This window comes from Nerophis lumbriciformis, linkage group LG07 (assembly GCF_033978685.3).
Source record: "Nerophis lumbriciformis linkage group LG07, RoL_Nlum_v2.1, whole genome shotgun sequence".
Taxonomy (NCBI): Eukaryota; Metazoa; Chordata; class Actinopteri; order Syngnathiformes; family Syngnathidae; genus Nerophis; species Nerophis lumbriciformis.
In genome coordinates, this window is record NC_084554.2 from 38,650,271 (window position 1) to 38,670,322 (window position 20,052).

The 20,052-nt window shown below is 40.4% G+C and overlaps 1 protein-coding gene across 1 annotated transcript; it reads left to right on the plus strand.

The window, feature by feature from the left end:
• The first annotated feature begins 1,112 nt into the window (after positions 1–1,112).
• mastl (microtubule associated serine/threonine kinase-like) lies at positions 1,113–20,052 on the plus strand. Its single transcript, XM_061965163.2, has 12 exons — positions 1,113–1,403; positions 1,493–1,630; positions 1,698–1,837; positions 4,903–4,991; positions 5,623–5,729; positions 5,809–5,974; positions 6,049–6,197; positions 9,920–10,813; positions 14,910–15,051; positions 16,989–17,102; positions 18,934–19,035; positions 19,545–20,052. The coding sequence occupies exons 1-12, from the start codon at positions 1,236–1,238 to the stop codon at positions 19,700–19,702; spliced, it is 2,367 nt and encodes a 788-aa protein (XP_061821147.1). The 5' UTR covers positions 1,113–1,235; the 3' UTR covers positions 19,703–20,052.

Below are 20,052 nucleotides of genomic sequence, written 5' to 3' on the forward strand. Positions count from 1 at the left end.
GGCTCTGTCCCCTCTGAGTTTGCGCTTTGTTTTGGGTAGGTGATCAGTTGATCCTGAGGCAGGGGCGCCGCTAGGGATTTTGGGCCCCATGAAAAGAATCTTTACAGGGCCCCCAACACAGTGTCATTATTTTTTCTGTATTATAATTTCATCATCATTAGGGGCCTCTCTGGGCCCCCCTCCATCATGGGCCCCTAGAATCCGTCTCCTTTACCCCCCCCTTTTCGGCACCCCTGTCCTGAGGGACCGGGTGGGGGCATAGAGGTGGAGCAGCTCAGAGAGGTAAGGTGGGGCAACACCACGTAATGATTTAAAAACGAGTAAAATAATTTAAAAATGGACTCTAAAAGACACAGGCAGCCAGTGAAGGGAGACCAAAACAGGAGAAATGAGCGCTCTTTTTCTTGTGTTTGTTAAAAGTCGGGCAGCTGCATTTTGGACCAGCTGCAGACGTTAGAGGGAGGATTGACTAATTCCAAAATACAAAGTTACAGTAATCCAGCCGAGATGAGATAAAGGCATGGATTACTGTCTCTAACTGTTGCCTAGAAAAAAGGTTTTTAACTATGATGCTGTGTTCCAAATTTGGATTATTTACGAAACTCGTGTGAACCTATGGCTTTATATTTTGCATTCTATTTTAGTTACTTTGAGTTTACAACCCCCAGCCGCTGTTTTGTACTATTTCTGTACTTATTGTGTTTATTATTTCTTGATTGTATGTAAATGTTGCATATTATAAATAAAGGTTTATAAAATAAAAAATAAAAAACATCCATCGATGTCTACCGCCTGTGCCTCATTTCATGTATTTGGTGCTTTCAATGAAAAGCCAGAGTGATTTTCTTAAAGTTGTTTGTTTAAGAAAATGCTTTACAACTGAAAATTAAATGGGGAAATAGGCGCCAATGAAAGAATGTGTAATGCCTGATGAAAAGGTTTTTTGTGAGGAAAACAAACAGTGTTGAGTAGTGAATACATATAAAATCTATATTATGAATAAATATAACATCATAAATATATGTCCAAAAAATATGCAACAACCCCAGTGTATATGCGGTTTAAGCTTTATGAACAGGCATCTACCTTGTATACTATCTCAAGATCAGAGGACCCAGACCGAGAAGAGCGATTTTCAAAAAGTTTTAAACAAACCAGTGACTGCTGCGCAAACATGGCCGTGTTTATTCTGCGCTAACTGCTAGCTCCTTTTAGACACTAGAAGCACTCACACGATGGACGGGGATGAAAACCACAAACTTTCAACGAACAATAAAGCCACCGACTCTCCAAAGGCTCCTACCATTGAGGATTTCATTATTTTGAAACCAATCAGTCGCGGTGCTTTTGGCAAAGTCTATCTTGCTCGGAAGAAATGCAACGCTCGCTTATATGCCATCAAGGTAAATAAAACATTTTTTTTTTTACTTCTGCATGGTGTGGAATTAATCCAAGATGGGTTCAATGGAACAAAATCGATATTTTTTTACAGACAATGAAGAAGGCAGAAATGGTGGACAAAAACATGAGAGGTCAAATGAAAGCAGAAAGGGATGCTCTAGCATTGAGCAAAAGCCCCTTTGTGGTTCAACTTTTCTACTCCCTTCAGACAGCCACCAAAATCTACCTGGTAACACAAGCAACAATAAACATCTCCAATGTACAGTACATGTGTTGACTCTCTCCATTGTTTGCAGGTGATGGAATACCTCATAGGAGGAGACGTGAAATCGCTGCTGCATATTTACGGCTATTTCGACCAGGACATGGCGGTCAAATACACATCAGAGGTTGCGCTTGCGTTGGACTACTTGCACCGCCATGGGATTATCCACAGGTACAAACAGGTTCAACTAGTGTCGTTATTGGCACAGTATTGCAAAACAGGCGTATGTGAGCATACGTTAAAGGGGAACATTATCACAATTTCAGAATGGTTAAAACCATTAAAAATCAGTTCCCAGTGGCTTATTATATTTTTCGAAGTTTTTTTCAAAATTTTACCCATCACGCAATATCCCTAAAAAAAAAGGTACAAAGTGCCTGATTTTAACCATCGTTATAAACACCCGTCCATTTTCCTGTGACGTCACATAGTGAATACAAACAAACATGGCGGAAAGAACAGCAAGATATAGCGACATTAGCTCGGATTCAGACTCGGATTTCAGCGGTTTAAGCGATTCAACAGATTACGAATGTATTGAACTGGATGGTTGTAGTGTGGAGGCAGGCAGCGAAAACGAAATTGAAGAAGAAACTGAAGCTATTGAGCCATATCGGTTTGAACCTTAAGCAAGCGAAACCGACGAAAACGACACGACAGCCAGCGACACGGGAGAAAGCGAGGACGAATTCGGCGATCGCCTTCTAACCAACGATTGGTATGTGTTTGTTTGGCATTAAAGGAAACTAACAACTATGAACTAGGTTTACAGCATATGAAATACATTTGGCAACAACATGCACTTTGAGAGTGCAGACAGCCCAATTTTCATCAATTAATATATTCTTTAGACATACCCTCATCCGCGCTCTTTTCCTGAAAGCTGATCTGTCCAGTTTTGGAGTTGATGTCAGCAGGCCAGGGAAGCTAGGGTCGATATTCTTCTCTTGATCATCTTCGGTGGCATAAGGGACGTTGTGAGCCAAGACATCCAGGGGGTTTAGCTCGCTCATCTGCGGGAACAAACTGCCGCCATTGCTTGCCGTGCTAGCGAGGTCCTTTGTCCCTGAATAGCTCACACACTCCGGCAGATTCAATGGGGGTCTGGCGGCAGATTTCTTTGACTTTATCGTTGGAAATGCATCTGCTTTGAGTGTCGCAGGATATCCACACATTCTTGCCATCTCTGTCGTAGCATAGCTTTCGTCGGTAAAGTGTGCGGAACAAACGTCCAATTTCTTGCCACTTTCGCATCTTTGGGCCACTGGTGCAACTTGAATCCGTCCCTGTTCGTGTTGTTACACCCTCTGACAACACACCGACGAGGCATGATGTCTCCAACGTACGGAAAACAGTCGAAAAAAACGGAAAATAACAGAGCTGATTTGACTCGGTGTTTGAGAAAATGGCGGATTGCTTCCCGATGTAACGTCACGTTGTGACGTCATCGCTCCGAGAGCGAATATTAGAAAGGCGTTTAATTCGCCAAAATTCACCCATTTAGAGTTCGGAAATCGGTTAAAAAAATATATGGTCTTTTTTCTGCAACATCAAGGTATATATTGACGCTTACATAGGTCTGGTGATAATGTTCCCCTTTAACTTAGAATGCATGTTTATTAAAAGAGCATTGACTCGGTCACAACTGGACTGTTTAGCTTATCGTTGGTGACGTTTCGCATTGAAGGCTTCATCAGTTCATGCTCAGCATTGTATCTTGACGACATATCGCCCTGCACCACGAAAGAGCGAAACCATTGCTTTTTGGGGCGTGTCTCTACCTGAGAGCATAAATGCGTTGGATCCTGCACCATCCCCTCAGACCAGATCTGCCCTATGTAGTCAAAGCTCGGGGCTGGGTGATAAAATGGTACCAATATGTATCGTGATGGACACGTAATAATATTACAAATGTGTTTGTTAAAATTTTCAATATTTAAAATTCTTTGTCGAAAGAAACGGGAAGTGGCGAAGCAGAGTTTGTTGCATTGACAAAGGCACTTACTAACCGAGCAACGCGGGAAGCGATCACCGATCAGTGGGAGTGACACGCTAACAGCCTATCAGGTAGCAGTATCAACTATCTGGTTTGTGTGGGCCATTTTGTTGTCTCACCGTAGTTTTTTTCTGCATGGGGTGAGATAAAAAACTAACAAACCTTTTTGGGCGTGTCTCTACTTGAGAGCATAAATGCGTTCCTGCACCATCCCCTCAGACCAGATCTGCCCTATGTAGTCGAAGCTCGGGGCTGGGTGATAAAATGGTAGCAATATATATCGTGGTAGACACGTAATAATATCATTGCAAATGTGTTTGCTAAAGCTTTCAATATGTATATTTTTTTCTTCGTCAAAAGAAACGGGAAGTGGCGAAGCAGAGTTTGTTGCATTAACAAAAGCACTTACGGGAAGCGATCACCGATCAGTGGGAGTGACACGCTAACAGTCAATCAGGTAGCAGTAGCAACTATCCGGTTTGTGTGGGCCATCTTGTTGTCTCACCGCCGTTTTTATTGCATGTGGTGAGATAAAAAACTAACAATGAGTGCTGCAAAGAGCGAATAAAATGTTGGTAAAACAGGAAAAGTCACCTCGACAGTATGGCAGGTTTTTGACATTTTTAAAATGGACCATAGTCAGACCAAGGCGCTCGTAATCAGTAATACCACAGCACCTTAGCAGCGCTCAGCACTGAAATAGTTCTACTCAGGTTTCTCTGTTTACATTTTCAAACTTTGCACTGTTTTTCTTACACTATCCTAAGCATTTGTCAGGTATTCTTTATTTTTGCACCTTAATTTTAAGAGGTTATTAAGTGTTCAATGTGATTACAGAATTTTGTTTACGTTGATTGTTTTCTATGTTTGTGTTGACTTTTCCTTTCCTTTCTGCCTTGATAGCTGAGGGTATTAAAATCAGAAAAGGGTTCATTTTAATAAATTTGTTTACATTAATCTCCTGGTCTTTATTTTCGATAGGTCATAGAAATATCAATAATTATCGATATCTACCAATTTTAAAACACTTATATCGTGACACAGTTTTCAGCCATATCGCCCTGCTCTAGTCTGAGCACAAACTGATTAAGCCTGCTCAGAGGAGAGTGGAACGTCTTTTAAACCGACCTTTTACAGTCCAGGTGCGGTCGCTTTTATGCCCAGAGAATACAATGACCTGGACTAAAGAAATGAAAATATTCACAATCCACTAAATGTTTACCTTGTTTTATCTCTTTAGGGACTTAAAGCCGGACAACATGCTTGTTTCCAATGAGGGTCACATTAAATTAACCGACTTCGGACTTTCCAAAGTCAAGCTGGACAGAGGTAAACCGTTTTACATGTAAAAATATTTATATTTTTCTAATATACTGTATATATATATATATATACACACAGTATTTTCTATTTATTTCCCTTTTGGTAACCCTTAATTTTACATTTTTTTATGTACAAATTTATACTCCACCCTTTATCCTAAATATCTTTACTAATTCTAATTGATTATATTTGGTGTCATTAATTGTATTTTATAATTTTTATGGCATATTTTAATATAGTACAAGTAATTTATTGCTGTTTTTTTAAATTATTTTTTCTCGTATTTGCTTATTAGTTTTTTTAATATCTTTTTTTTCCCTTCATCAATGCACAAACCATCTATCTATTGTTAGGCAATATCTATTATTTTCTGTTTAGTCAGGAAATAGTGAAAGTCTTACACACAAGAAGTGAACAAACATTAGCAAAGGAAATATTGTGTCAACATGTAAAATAAGGAATGTAGGAATGAATGATCAGTAACTGACATGGAGAAGTGGTTGGATTCAATAATATCTACTTCTTCCTACTCCTTTTTGAACAGTCCTGTTGAATTGTGCAAAAGTAAACTGCGAAAATGTAACAAGTATTAATGGCTTCACCTCTTCATTAGTGTTATTTTTTGTAATTAAATCAGAGCTGAAACTTATGGATATCCTTACTACACCTTCCTTTCCAAAACCCAAGAAGGATTACTTCCGCACGCCGGGTCAAATCATCTCCTTGATCAGCTGCATTGGCTTTGTGAGTGAAATGTGATTTTTTTTTTGGTGGTCATTTTGCATGTGTCTGTGCTTATTGACAAGTTACTTCTCCAACACAGAACACCCCTGTGATGAAAGCCAAGCGCCACAGCAGCGCGTCCGCCGCGTTCTCTTCTGCGACTTGTAGTAAAGCGAAAAACCAAAAGAAGAACTCTCTGGGCTCCCCCTTGATGAGGACAAAAGAGACCATCACAAGCTCCCCGGGTCACGTCCAATGGAAGACAGGTGCACTTAAGAGTTTCAAGTTTGGCAGGGACCTAAGTTGAATCCAAGTTGAACCTCCGTTGTGTCTTTTGCAGGGCCGTACAACCGCGTGTTCAGTCCTCATCACCTGGCAAAGAATCTGACGCCCTCGCTGATGAAGACGAGGAAGCGGTTTGAGACGACGAGCGCAGACAGCACCACTGACACAGACGCAGGAGTCAGCCCTCTGTGGGAGTACGATGAGGTTAGGCAGCCTTTTAAATTAATCATATCATGTTTTAGCTCATCCAAGTCATTCCAAATGTGTCCAGAAATAGATATATTCCTGCATTGAAGCGTTTAAAAGTGTAATGGTCGAAATGTAGCATTGATGCTGAAATGTAGTCCAATTAAAACTGTTTTTTGCCGCCACATCTTAAAAATGAGAGTTTTTTATGTGAAAACTCCAAAGTAATACAATGTAATAGAGGTTGGGGAAATAATTGATTAGATGAGCGCAATTCGGACATGGAACATTATAAAATCGATTTTTAAACATCGATAATCGATTTATTTATTGTAAATAAAGTAATGCAGACGGTTCTAAAATTTAGCTGATGGCATCAAGCCATCTCACCGAGAGATACGACCAGCTCCTTTAATTATGTTCCAGTTTTACACACATTTCCATTAATTAAATAAATGTAGGAATTAATTTAACTTTATTACAAATGCACTGTTTTTTTTAAAGTTGCAAGTGATAAACGTTTCTTTATTGAAACGAAAAGAAATGTAAAACTGCATAAATTTTACATAAATTAAAGTTGCATCAGTAATTGATTTTTAATCGAATCGGAATCGAATCGTGGTGTGCCCAAATATTCCCACCTCTACAATGTAATGTAGCCTCCAGAAGTCACACAAAGTGAAACGATCTTTTTAACTTTTATTGCCAATCTTATGCTAACAACCGGCCCAATTCCAACACATATTCATAAAACACACGTACATCAATAATACACAAAACTAACATTAACACCAGCAGGTCATTACAGTGTGAATGAAGATATATAGCCTATTATTTGCGCATTATTGACTCGTGATGCACGGAAAATTTGGCCGCCGGAAAAATACTTTTATCACCGGAACAGCACTGCCAAAACCGGATGTTGTGATGACGTAGGCAACATGCACAGGATTGTCTGAAGCTGAGGCAACATGTCTGCGATGTGGGCATACTTTGATTTATCCGAGATATACCCGCTGACAGCGATCTACAAAAAATTTAATGTATGATAATAAGAGGACAGTGGCGGCTTTTAACGAGAGAAAGGTTCGCAGAAGCGTGAAGCAAGTGTGACGTCAGTGAGTGTCTTGGGACAGTCGGGCTCGCTGTTCGTCAGGGACATGGAGGGACAGACGAGTCTCTAAACACGAGTGCAGTCTACAATAACAGCAGAAAAAGATGCCAGATTTGTTGCTAGTCGTTTTTGATAAAGAAAAAGTCACTAAAAAGATTGGTGAAGTCTCTTGAAAGATTCTCAACAAAGTAAATTGTATAGCTAGCAACAATTAAAATATAGAGCTAAACAATGTAAATAAATGTTATTACCAATTAATAATAAAAAAAATGTTTTAATGTATGTGTACATTTTTTTAGTCTTTTTAAGAAGAAGACACTCTTTATTGTCATTGCACAAAGAAAATATACCTAGCAAATTATACTATGACATCTTGTTGACCCCGCCCCTAGCCACATGGTTCAAAGTTTATATAGTTTATTGTCATGTGCACAATAGAAACATGTTTCACCTGTACAATGAACATTCTTACTTTGTTGTCCACCTTAGTGCAGTGTACAGTAAAGAAAGAAGGTTACTACCGTATTTTTCGGACTAGAAGTCGCAGTTTTTTTCATAGTTTGCGACTTATGTTTTTTTTCCTTTTTTATTATGCATTGTCGGCAGGTGCGATTTATACTCCGAAAAATACGGTATATGTACAAAAACAATTGCAAAGAAATGAGAGTTAATATTGTAATATTGAACATATACTGATACTTGGTGTCGTTATTGTCGATATTTGTATCGATCAGCCCACCCTGGTTTACATTCAAGAGCTCTAACTTAGCGGATAGCATGGCTTCTTGTATGTTTCTATGCTGCGTAGTGTCACATGTTTAGCTGTTCCTTGTCCTTCAGTAATATTGCTAACTGTAAAAAACACAGTTTATTTGGATTAATGTTTTAAAAGCTGCACTGAGAAGGGACATTAGCCGCGAGCGAGGACGCTATATTGAATTGTGGACACCTTTCGTTTGCTTGTGGCTGTCAACTCTGCGGGACTCAGCGAAAATGTCATCAACATGCATAATCACAATATGGAGGTAGTATTAAAACCACTATCGTCAGCTAAATTGACATAATTTAATTTGTATAATGCAATTTAAATTCTAAGCAAAATATAAGCATAGTAGGAAAGTCAGCTACAGAGCTAACATTAGAGCTAAATCAGCGACATCATGTTAGGCTAGCCCATTTGTTAGAGGAAAAAACTAAATGATTAAATGTACGGTTGACTGTCTGGGCCGTCTCCATGCTTACTTGCTGCGCCAATACGTCAGCAGCCAAGTTTTATAAAGTTTTAGTATAATTTTTATACTTAATCATAAAGTTCCTTAAGTCTTTTGAATGTTGCGAGAATCGGTTTGAATCGAGAATCAATTTTGAATCAAATTGTCACTCCAAGAATCAGATCTGAATTAAATTGTGAGTTGTAAGATTCACATCTCTACAAATAAGTGATTAAGATAATATATTTTTCTCTCATGTGGTGTCTATCTGTGTTGGCCCTGTGATGAGGTGGTGATTTGTCCAGAGTGTACACTGCCTTCTGCCCAAATGCAGCTGGGATGGGCTCCAGCACCCGCCGTAACCCCGAGAGGGACAAGCGGTAGAAATGGATGGCTGTGGTGCTAACGAACAAACTTTAGGGACACATATTAGCGGTGGGAATCTTTGGGTACATCACGATTCGATTATGAATCAGGAGCTACGTCTCGATTAAAAATCGATTATTGATGTACCTTTAATTTATGTATATTGATGCAGTTTTCCATTTCAGTTTGTTTCTCTAAATAAGCGTTTATCACTTACAACTTTAAAAAAAAACAGTGCCTAAAGAAACAGTTGAATTATTTCCCACATTTATTAAATTAATGGAAATGTGTGCAAAACTAAAACATAAGTGCCCTATAATAAAGGAGCTGGTCGGATCTTTTGGTGAGGTAGTCAGTCAAATTTTAGAACTGTCTGCATTACCGTATTTTTCGGACTATAAGTCGCAGTTTTTTTCATAGTTTGGCCGGGGGTGCGACTTATACTCAGGAGCGACTTATGTGTGAAATTATTAACACATTACCGTAAAATATCAAATAATATTATTTAGCTCATTCACGTAAGAGACTAGACGTATAAGATTTCATGGGATTTAGCGATTAGGAGTGACAGATTGTTTGGTAAACGTGTAGCATGTTCTATATGTTATAGTTATTTGAATGACTCTTACCATAATATGTTACGTTAACATACCAGGCACGTTCTCAGTTGGTTATTTATGCGTCATATAACGTACACTTATTCAACCTGTTGTTCACTATTCTTTATTTATTTTAAATTGCCTTTCAAATGTTTATTCTTGGTGTTGGGTTTTATCAAATAAATTTCCCCCAAAAAATGCGACTTATACTCCAGTGCGACTTATGTTTTTTTCCTTCTTTATTATGCATTTTCGGCCGGAGCGACTTATAGTCCGAAAAATACAGTACTTTATTCACAATAAATCAATCGATTATTGACGTTAACTAATCGATTTTATAATCGTCCATGTCCGAATTGCGATGCATCTAAAAATCGATTTTCCCCACCTCTACATATTATTGTTAGAACAACACTGATGTTTTTTTTCTGCCATTTGGTATCTGTGCAGAAAGAAAATGAGCAAAACAAAAAGAACACAAGAAGACATTCGGAGTCCAAAGAGTCCCCCGTAAAGACAGGAAGGTGTGAGTCCAGCAGCGGTCGGTCAGCAACAAAGCCTGTCTCTCTAGTGCCGAGAGACGGCGCTCAGGTTTCGTCATCCGTCAAGAGAACGTTTTCGGACATGCAAATGAGTCCAGAACCGTTGGAGAACCACGCCAAGAGGAGCACTGCGCACTACAAACGATGCTGTGAGATTCCGCACGAGAACGCCGGCTGTCACACCAACCTCACTGGAGCTTTTTCTACAGTCGGACTAGCTGAGATAACTGATTGCGCCCCCAAGCGCTCCAGTCCCATCGTCGTGGTAAAGCGTCTCCTCCACGAACTGGAAGAGGAGATGTTGGACGACGACGCCACTAAAGACCTGTCTGATTCCAGTTTGACATCGCTCCTGGCCGTGGATAGCGCCGTTTGCAGGAGCTTGAGTATGAATTCGGATGTCTCTGTGCTGGAAACGTCCCTGACCGTCGACAATGACACCTCGCTCACCCACAGAGCGCCTCCTGAGGACATCAAAGTGCCATCACAACCACAAGATTCCCCCTCTCATGTCAGCGGGATGTCGATTTCTGTCCACAAATGGGACTCCAGGTCCTCTCTTCTGAACTGGCCTCCCGACCCAGCTGATGTCATGGCGCAGTCCTCTTCGTTCCTCAAGCCGAAAACCGTGGTCGCCTTCCGGAGCTACTGCAGCTCCATTAACCGCTCCAACACATCGGGCGTGTCGCGGCTCAGCTTCGCCTCCATGGACAACATGGATGTGTCCATGCAGGTACCATGTCACTCGGGCACTGTCACGCCGGTCCAGAAGAGGACCAGCTCCCACAGCTCACTCTGTCAGGTGGGTTCCATTCTCATATGTTCTTCAGCGGAATCCTTGAACAAATGCTCGCAACACTAGCATAGAAACAATGTGAATACCGATACTGACATTTTTCAAGATACTTATAGTACGGTAACTGGCAACTGCTATTGACAGCTTAACAACAACAGGTCTGACTGTGCTAATCAGAGTGATCGCCTGGCGGAAAAACTGTTCTTATGACGGTTTGTTTTGGTGCACAGTGATCTGTAAGGCCTGATGGAGGAATTTTGAACAGTATGTGACCAGGGTGTGAGGGGTCTGCAGTGATGCTACCTGCCTGCTTCCTGACTCTGGAGCGGTATAAGTCCTGGATGGGGGGGGGGGGAGTCGAAACTGATGATTTTTGTTGCAGTCTGTGTCTGTCCAGCTTGGTTGCAGATCCAAACCAGACAGTGATTGAGGTGCACAGGACAGACTGAATGTTGGAGGTGTAAAACATGTTAAGCAGCTCCTGGGGCAGGTTGAACTTTTTAAGCTGACGCAGAAAGTACATCCTTTGCTGTGCCTTTTTTATGATTGTGTCTATGTAGGAGTTCCACTTCAATTTTCGTGAGATTGTGAATCCCAGGAATCTGAAAGTGTCCACAGTAGGGCAAAGTGCTGTTCAGAATGGTGAGGGGGTTTCTCCTGAAGTCCACTGTCACCTCCACAGTCTTGAGTGATTTCAGTTCCAGGTGGTTTTGACTGCACCAGAGAGCCGGCTGTTACACCTCTCGTCTGGAGACTGACTCTTTACCGTCCTGCATGGGACCGATGACGGGGGCCTCGTCTGCGGACTTCAAGAGTTCCAATGAAGGGTCCCCTGAGGTGTAGACTGTAGAGAGAGAAGAACAGTGGGGAGAGAAAACCCTCCTGGGGGACACCAGTGCTCATTGTCCGGGTGCTTGATGTGATCCTCGCCAGCCTAACCTGTTGCCTCCTGTCAGTCAGAAAGTTGTAGATCCACTGACAGGTGGAGGCCGGCACTGTGAGCTGGGTGTTTACGGGGCAGGATATCCGGGGCAATAGTGTTAAATGCAGAGCTGAAGTTCACAAACAGGATCCTAGCGTTGGTCCCTGGGGGATGCAGGATGTGGTTCAGTCCCATTTTTACTGTATCCTCCACCGACCTGTTTGCCCAAACTGCTGGGAATCTATCAGGGGGGCATGTGATGTCCTTCAGATGGGTCAACACCAGTCTCTAAAAGGATTTCAAGATGTCAGGGCGAAGGGTCTATAGTCCTGTGATGGCAGGTTTCTCTGAGACTGGGATAATGGTGAAACTTTTGAACAAGAGGGCACTTCACACAGCTCCAGTGATGAGCTGAAAATCTGCACAGACTCTCAGGCAGGATTGGGACATATTGTCTGGTCCTAGACCCTTTCTGGTCTTTTGTTTTCACTCGGGGGGTTTCACATTGTTCCCATTGCGTTGAGTTCTTTCTTGCACCCCTTATTTGGGATCAGATCCGAGGATGTCGTTGTGGTTTGTGCAGCCCTTTCAGACATTTGTGATTAAGGGCTATTAAAATACTATTTGATTGATTGATGTTTCTGGAAGAGCTGGCACACATCCTTTCTGCAGATCGTCAAGGGTGTGAAATCCTGCAGTTGAAACTGTTCAGGTCCTCAGCCAGTCTGTTGTTCCCTGCAGGGTTAGGTGTGGGTTTTCCGTAGTTGGTGACCTCTCACATGTCTTTCCAAATTGCTGAGGAGTCATTAGTTGAGAAGCCTTATTCTCCAGTGAAGTGAATTATATTTATATAGCGCTTGTCTCTAGTGACTCAAAGCGCATCACATAGTGAAACACAATATCTAAGTTACATTAAAACCAGTGCGGGTAGCACTGGGAGCAGGTGGGTAAAATGTGTTGTGCAAGGAGACAACGGCCCACAGTGAAAACGATACGTGATACTTAAGATACAAATGAAGTTTATTTGCCATAATGGAAGTGATTACTATTAGCTTAGTGGAGCGGCGCCACACTGCGTATGGAGATTAGGGAAGTCCCGATCCGATATTTGGATCGGATCGGCCGCCGATATTTGCAAAAAAATGCGTATCGGCAAGGCATGGGAAAATGCCGATCCAGTTAAAAAAAAAACTCCGCTCCGTGTTTTCCAAGGCACCTATTTAAATAATACATTCCACTTTTCTGCTGCTCCCTAATTTCCGTTCCGCATTTTCCAGCACACCTTCAACACATCCACAGGTCTGTAGATTCTCACGCAGTTGCTTTTAGCTGCTGGCATTAGACGACAGGCTCTTCTCACTCTTTTGTGTCTCCCTCTCACAGACAGCAAGCGCACCTTCTTACACACGTCACATACTGTCACGTCATACGTCACATACGTATACGTCCTCTCCCAGCAGAGAGGTAGCAGCATGGCTAAAGTTAGCTGTGATGCTAGCGCAGCCGTGTGACCAACGTTCTCTCTAAGGTGCACACTTGTGCAATTGCGCACTGCTCAAACGTCCTCTGCGCATAGCAATTATATGCCACGCACAAAATCAAATAAAAAAAATAAGCGCATAACAATTTTCGACACACGGACACGACAGAGAAAACAGTTTTCGTCATCATTGTTCAAATATTGTAACGTCTGTCGAGACGCTTATCTCCATTCGGTGCCACACGTCTACACCATCAAAATGCAGAGGCAAAAATTTCCACATCAACACCGTATGAAAAAAATAGTGATTTTTTTAGTTGTGATTTCCTTCTCTGCATGAAAGTTTAAAAGTAGCATATATCAATGCAGTATGAAGAAGAATGTTTTAATGTAGACATGCAAGCCTTGAAAGAACATTTTGAAAATCAAGACATTTCCTGCAAATGGGTGCATTTCTACCCTATATTTTAACTTTAGATTTATTCTCATATCAAACTCTTTTGGCTGTCTTTTTGACACTTACATCCGGCGCCCCCCTCCACACTCTGGATTATAAATAATGTAAATAATTCAATGTGATTATCTTGTGTGATGACTGTATTATGATGACAGTATATATCTGATAGTATATATCTGTATCATGAATCAATTTAAGTGGACCCCGACTTAAACATGTTGAAAAACTTATTCGGGTGTTACCATTTAGTGGTCGATTGTACGGAATATGTACTTCACTGTGCAACCTACTAATAAAAGTCTCAATCAATCAATCAAAACACATAGAATCATCATACTGCTGTGATTATATGCATCAAGTGTTCATTCAAGGCTGAGGCAAAATATCAAGATATATATCGTGTATCGCAATATGGCCTTAAAATATCGCAATATTAAAAAAAGGACATGTCGCCCAGCCCTAGTTTCAATGATGCCATTTCTGTTTGTCATGTATAATTTTGTCTATTTTGTGTTTATCCTTGAATAAACAGGTCAGTTTCTTGTTACCAACCATTGTGTATTATTCAAACTCCCCTAATTCAGCTGGCTAGTTGTTATCAAGAGTACTAAAACCCTTTTCAACATGATTCTGACAACTAAGTAGGCTAAATAACTTTAAACTTTAATACATGCTCGGATAGGCCATTATCGGTCAGTATCGGTATTGGTCAGTATCGGTATCGGATCGGAAGTGCAAAAACAATATCGGTATCGGATCGGAAGTGCAAAAACCAGGATCGGGACATCCCTAATGGAGATCCATAATCAGCTGCTAGTTTGTCAGCTGGTGGATTAAAAATAGAGTAAATAAATAGTGTCAGCCACAGAAGATTGGCATTTATGATCGGTATTAATATGCATCAATCTGTAATGGCGATTTCACAATAACCAGAGGATACTGATCGGTGGCCGATCGATCGGCACATCCCGAGCGTCATGCTAGGCTAGACCACCTTGTTCAGATGTGTAGCAAAGCCTCATTTTCCCCCTTTCTTTTTTCAACAAAGCTCTTGTCTTGACAAGGAAAAAGTTCCACATTTGCTTGAGTGCCTCTTGTTTCAAAAGTTGTTGAATCACTTTTGCATTATTTTGGACCTTTTAGTGGACCGCTTAGGAAAATAATCAACTAGCACCTCTGCTGGTTGCAAACACAATTGCATGATTATTACGATGTATTATCTCTGACAATATTTTCTCATCAGACTCCTCAGGCCAAGTCGACCTCCCACACCCCCTTCAGGACGCCAAAAAGCGTGCGAAGGGGGCAACTGCCCGTCGAGGAGGTGCCCATTTTAGGCACCCCAGACTACCTGGCTCCGGAACTCCTTTTGGCGAAGCCTCACGGTAAGCGCTGAAGGGAGCAAGCGGAGGTTTTGTTTCCTTTCCTTCCTTTGACTTTGTGTGACTTGTTTGTGGGTTTCAGGGATGTCACAGGGCGGTAAGTAAGGAGAAGAAGGGTGTTTTTATTTTTTGCCAGCATGTTTGATCACCTGCTGCTAATGCACACTTACTGATCTAAATCTGCCATTTTGGATCAGGTGGTCAGCTTCTGCCTGCGTGACTGCCGCAGGTGTCAAACAGCTGGGTGGCTATGATCTTTTAACATGGAGCTCACACTAATATGATCAAAGTTAGGCGTGCCTTATTTTTTTATGGAAGCTGCTCATCTGGGGGGCGGGACATAGTCGTGTGACATTTAGCCACTGACAGCAAACAATAATTTTGTATTCAAAATGTGATTATTTCACATATGGACCCACTGTAGTGTTGGTTTCTGTCAGCTGTCAAATGTCTAATGAATATTCATGAAGGGTGATGCCATGATGGGAATTATACATATATATTTACTGGTCATTTTAAAGGATTTATGCTGCTTTTAATGCTTTTTGTTTTGATTTCACATGCAATGGAACCTGCAAACTCGAGTACAGGTTGTTTTAATTGCCAATTTTTCCCCATAGCAAATGATGTAATTTGTTCAAGAATCAAACAGGAAATATTTAAGACATATTTTAACATTTGTACTTGTGAAATAAAGTAAAGCTACTAACCATTTGAAGAAGCCTACTGTAGAGGGACGCCTATTGGAGTTGTAATAGCATGTTCATGTTTTTAAGAGCAGGCTTAAGACCCACCTTTTTGATTTGGCTTTTGCCTGATATTATTTTATTGAAGTCATTTGTATTTTACTTTTTATCCTATTAGTTATGCAAGATTTTATTTAGTTATATTTATTTATTTACTGTATATATATATATTTATTTTATTTTTTTCCTTTCTTTCTATTAATCTTCATATGTCTTGTATTTTATTATTTATCTCTACACATGGTTCTTACTATTTTACAAGTTTTGTTATTTTTATTTTCCAACGTTCCTCAGAAGAGCCATCTGTCTCAGGGGTTATCGGCCGTGCTTGTGGGGGCGCTTTTGTGTCAGCGTCCTGGTGGCCATGGTCTGATGACCTCCTGGTGCAGATGGCTCCTGTGATAGTGTTTACTCACATGTCTCCTCTGTACTCAGCCATGCAATCATTGGTCCATATAGTTGCATATGTGTGTATGTTGTGTGTGTGTGTGTTTGGTATCTGTGTCCGTGCGTACGTATATGATATTGGGGGACATGGGTCACTGGGGTATTGTTTTTAACTTTGTAAAGCACTTTGCGTTGCATTTCTTTTATGTATGAAAAGCGCTTTATAAATAAAGCTTGATTTTATTTTATTTGAGCAGTTAGCGGTCATCTTGCTAATATTAATCCGTGCCTTTAAATTTGGAATACGCTCATTGTACTGTATGTTTAGCAACGAGACTCTTTCCTGTGTCGTAGTAACTTTCAGTTCCTCTTCTATGGTCGTCATCACACTTTTTGTAGTTCAACTCCATTAGTAAATAATGTATACATGCTTTGATGAAGCAGGAACAGAAACATACTTGCACAGGGATACTGCCACCTAGTGGCCTTGTATAGGTATTGAAGAAATGTTGTGTCTTGCTAAATGTCAGCATTTGCTAACTAACAATAATCAGCATGTAATTGATACTTAGTTGTAGTGCTCATATTGTACTGCATGTTGCGCAGCTAGACCATTTGCTATGTTTTTTATTATCACACATGTTTTTACAGTTATTTTGTCCCTATGTATCTTTGCAACGACATTACGGAGGTTTGTATCTATAATGAACTAGGCTGGTAGACTTGAGTGCTATAACAGCTGTTCCACGATGCCGTCAATCCACACTAACACTAATCTTTTAACTGGCGTGTTTTCTCACTGTCCAGACTGCATGGTGGACTGGTGGGCGCTTGGCGTGTGCCTGTTCGAGTTCCTCACAGGTGTGCCGCCCTTCAACGACGAGACGCCTCAACTTGTCTTCCAGAATATACTAAACAGAGGTGGGCTGTATTATTTTTAATAATTATGGGCCTGCTGGGGAGCAAGCAGCCAATATTATTATTGCTTGGACTTATCCTTTATTCTTCTCTCTTATTCTGCCGTGTTTAATACGGGACAAAACGGCCAACGAACCGCAACATATCTTATATTGTTGAAAAGGTCTTAATTGCGCCTACAGTGCGACTTCATATTTGGAACATTTTGTGTTACCATGGGGATGCTATTAAAGAAAAACAATCTCAATGGGTCCATTGATTAGATACACTTGGCACCCTTGGTGGCTTTTTTTTTTTCAGAAAAAGGCTGGGGACATTACCTCTTCATAGTTTCATTTCTCAACAGATTTTAACTGTTCCAATGTCTGAATGTTCAGTACATTCAGTCCATGCAATCTTGCTGGGTGCTAGCATGTTAACTATTTTTGCTATTTTACTCATTAAAAATACAAACATATAACAGACATGGTATTGGAACATTATAAAAATGCCTTACCACTTTTGATATTTCCTCTTATCTGGTTACGAGCATTTAACCTTAAAATAATTGATTTTGATACTTGATATGCTAACTTCTCCTATGTTAGCATGTCAATGTTAGCATGCTAACTTTTTATGCAAGCATTTTTGCAAATTTTACTAAAAATCACGGCTTTTGATACGACATCTTAGAAGTACGCTAACTTTTCTTATGTTATCATGCTAATGTTTTATGCTAACATTTAATTAATTTAATTCTTTTAAACCTAAAAATCATGGCTTTTGATACTTGCCACCATCTTAGAAGTACCGGTACACTAACTTTTCCTGTTGTCATGCCAACATTAGCCTGTTAATAATTATGCTAGCATTTAAACTCATTTCAATCCTTAAAGCCTAAAATTAGTGGATTTTCACCATTTTGTAAATACAGTATGCTTACTGTTCCCATTATAACATGCTGTTAGAATGTTAATGTTTTATGCTATAATTTTTTTTTTTTAATCAAATAGTATTTGTTTGAACCTAAAAATCATTGTTTTCAACACTTGGGGCCCTCTTAAGTCTGGTAACTTTTCCTATGTTATCGTGTCAACGTTAGCATGTTAATGTTTTATGCTAGTTTTTTTTTTATAAAGTTTTGTTAATTTGAAGCTACAATCATGGATTTTGATACTTTGAGCCATCTTCGAAGTATGTTAACCGTGGGGCGGTATAGCTCGGTTGGTAGAGCGGCCGTGCCAGCAACTTGAGGGTTGCAGGTTCGATCACCGCTTCCGCTATCCTAGTCACTGCCGTTGTGTCCTTGGGCAAGACACTTTACCCACCTGCTCCCAGTGCCACCCACACTGGTTTAACTGTAACTTAGATATTGTGTTTCACTATGTAAAGCGCTTTGAGTCACTTGAGAAAAAGCGCTATATAAATGTAATTCACTTCACTTCCTATTTTATCAAGCTAACATTAACATGCTAATGTTTTCGGCTAGCATTTTAGCTTATTTTGATAATTTAAACCTAAAATTCATGGATTTTGAGACTTGTCTCATCTTAGTACTGTATGCTAACTGTTCACATTATAACAAGCAAGCTAACGTTAGCATGCTAACGTTTTGATAGTTAAGCTTCAATCAATCACAGGCCAGAGGTTCACAGCATAGATTGCAGGCCCATCAAAGTTTTTGTGGGAATTTTCGAGGTATTACTGTTATTAAAATAAATTTTTATTGCCACCATGTGTTTAGTTGCAAAACAAGAATGTTTAACTTTTGCATGTAAAGCGCTTTGAGCCACTAGAGAAAAGCGCTTTATAAAAATAATTCACTTCACTTCACTCTCCTGCTTAATGGTTTAAGACATCCCCTGGCCCGATGCAGATGAGGAACTGTCGGATGAAGCGAGAAATACAATTGAAAAACTGCTGACTATGGACACAACTAAACGGGCAGGACTCAAAGGTTTGTATTGTCCATCTCTTGGGTAGGGCACATTGAAATCATAGTTGTCTTGACAGTTTTTGTGTACAGAAAGCCATTCAGTTTTAATGCAAGAGCTCAATATGGGACCAAAATGGAGTTCTGTGTCACTCGCTGCACTGTATATGTTTGTGTAAGCTAACTCTTCTACTTCTGAGCTGCAGCACACAGTAGGGTAAAAGATTTGTCATATCGTGCATCCCAACTGTATTGCCGGTGCTCTTATTTTTCTAACATACACCACATGGTGGTGCCATTAATAAATCTAATCTCTAGTTGGGATTGACTTGACATTTCTCACACAGCTCAATGTGCTGCAATGCAAAACAACGCACAGTAACGTTAAGCACAATCATCAAATGTTGTACAACCCTTTAATGACCTGACAAGCACGTTTGTGGCAAAATGTGTGCGGGGCTTGGCAACGAATTGTCCGTCAAGTCATTCACTGTTTTTGAATTTTAATGCTTTATCTCACTTTGTCCCAACAGAACTGAAGTGCCACCCGCTGTTTGAGGGATGCGACTGGGAGGACTTGCAGAACCAGCCCATGCCGTTTATTCCGCAGCCCAAGGACGAGACGGACACGTCGTATTTTGAGGCAAGAAACAACGCTCAGCACATCGCTGTGTCGGGATTCAGTCTGTAGTTTTAGTCAAATGTCTCCTCGTTGTTAAAAAAAAAACTTATGTGCAATCACTACATTTTTATGCCATAGTAAATTAGCAGTGGCAATTTGCTCTTATTTTACCGGCTTCCCTTTCTCTCCTGTGATGTGTGTGTAAATGGGGCACTTTTTGTCTGTATCGCATTTTTGTTGCCGTGGCGGTTAAAGAACTTTTAATATATTTATCGATTGTTTATTTTCTTGGTTCAGCTACGTGCTTTTGAAAGACGGTTAATGTTGTTTTTATGATCTTCCTGCATCGATCAGGAAAAAATGCTGATAAAATGTAACATGTTGTACTTCGTCACCCTGCTCACAACACCCCAATAAAT

Excerpts from the sequence above, each read along its gene's own strand:
- mastl (XM_061965163.2), top strand. The coding sequence starts at position 1,236 with ATGGACGGGGATGAAAACCACAAACTTTCAACGAACAATAAAGCCACC. Across the intron at positions 6,198-9,919 it reads CTCTGTGGGAGTACGATGAG|AAAGAAAATGAGCAAAACAA; the intron begins GTTAGGCAGCCT and ends GTATCTGTGCAG. Across the intron at positions 19,036-19,544 it reads TAAACGGGCAGGACTCAAAG|AACTGAAGTGCCACCCGCTG; the intron begins GTTTGTATTGTC and ends TTGTCCCAACAG.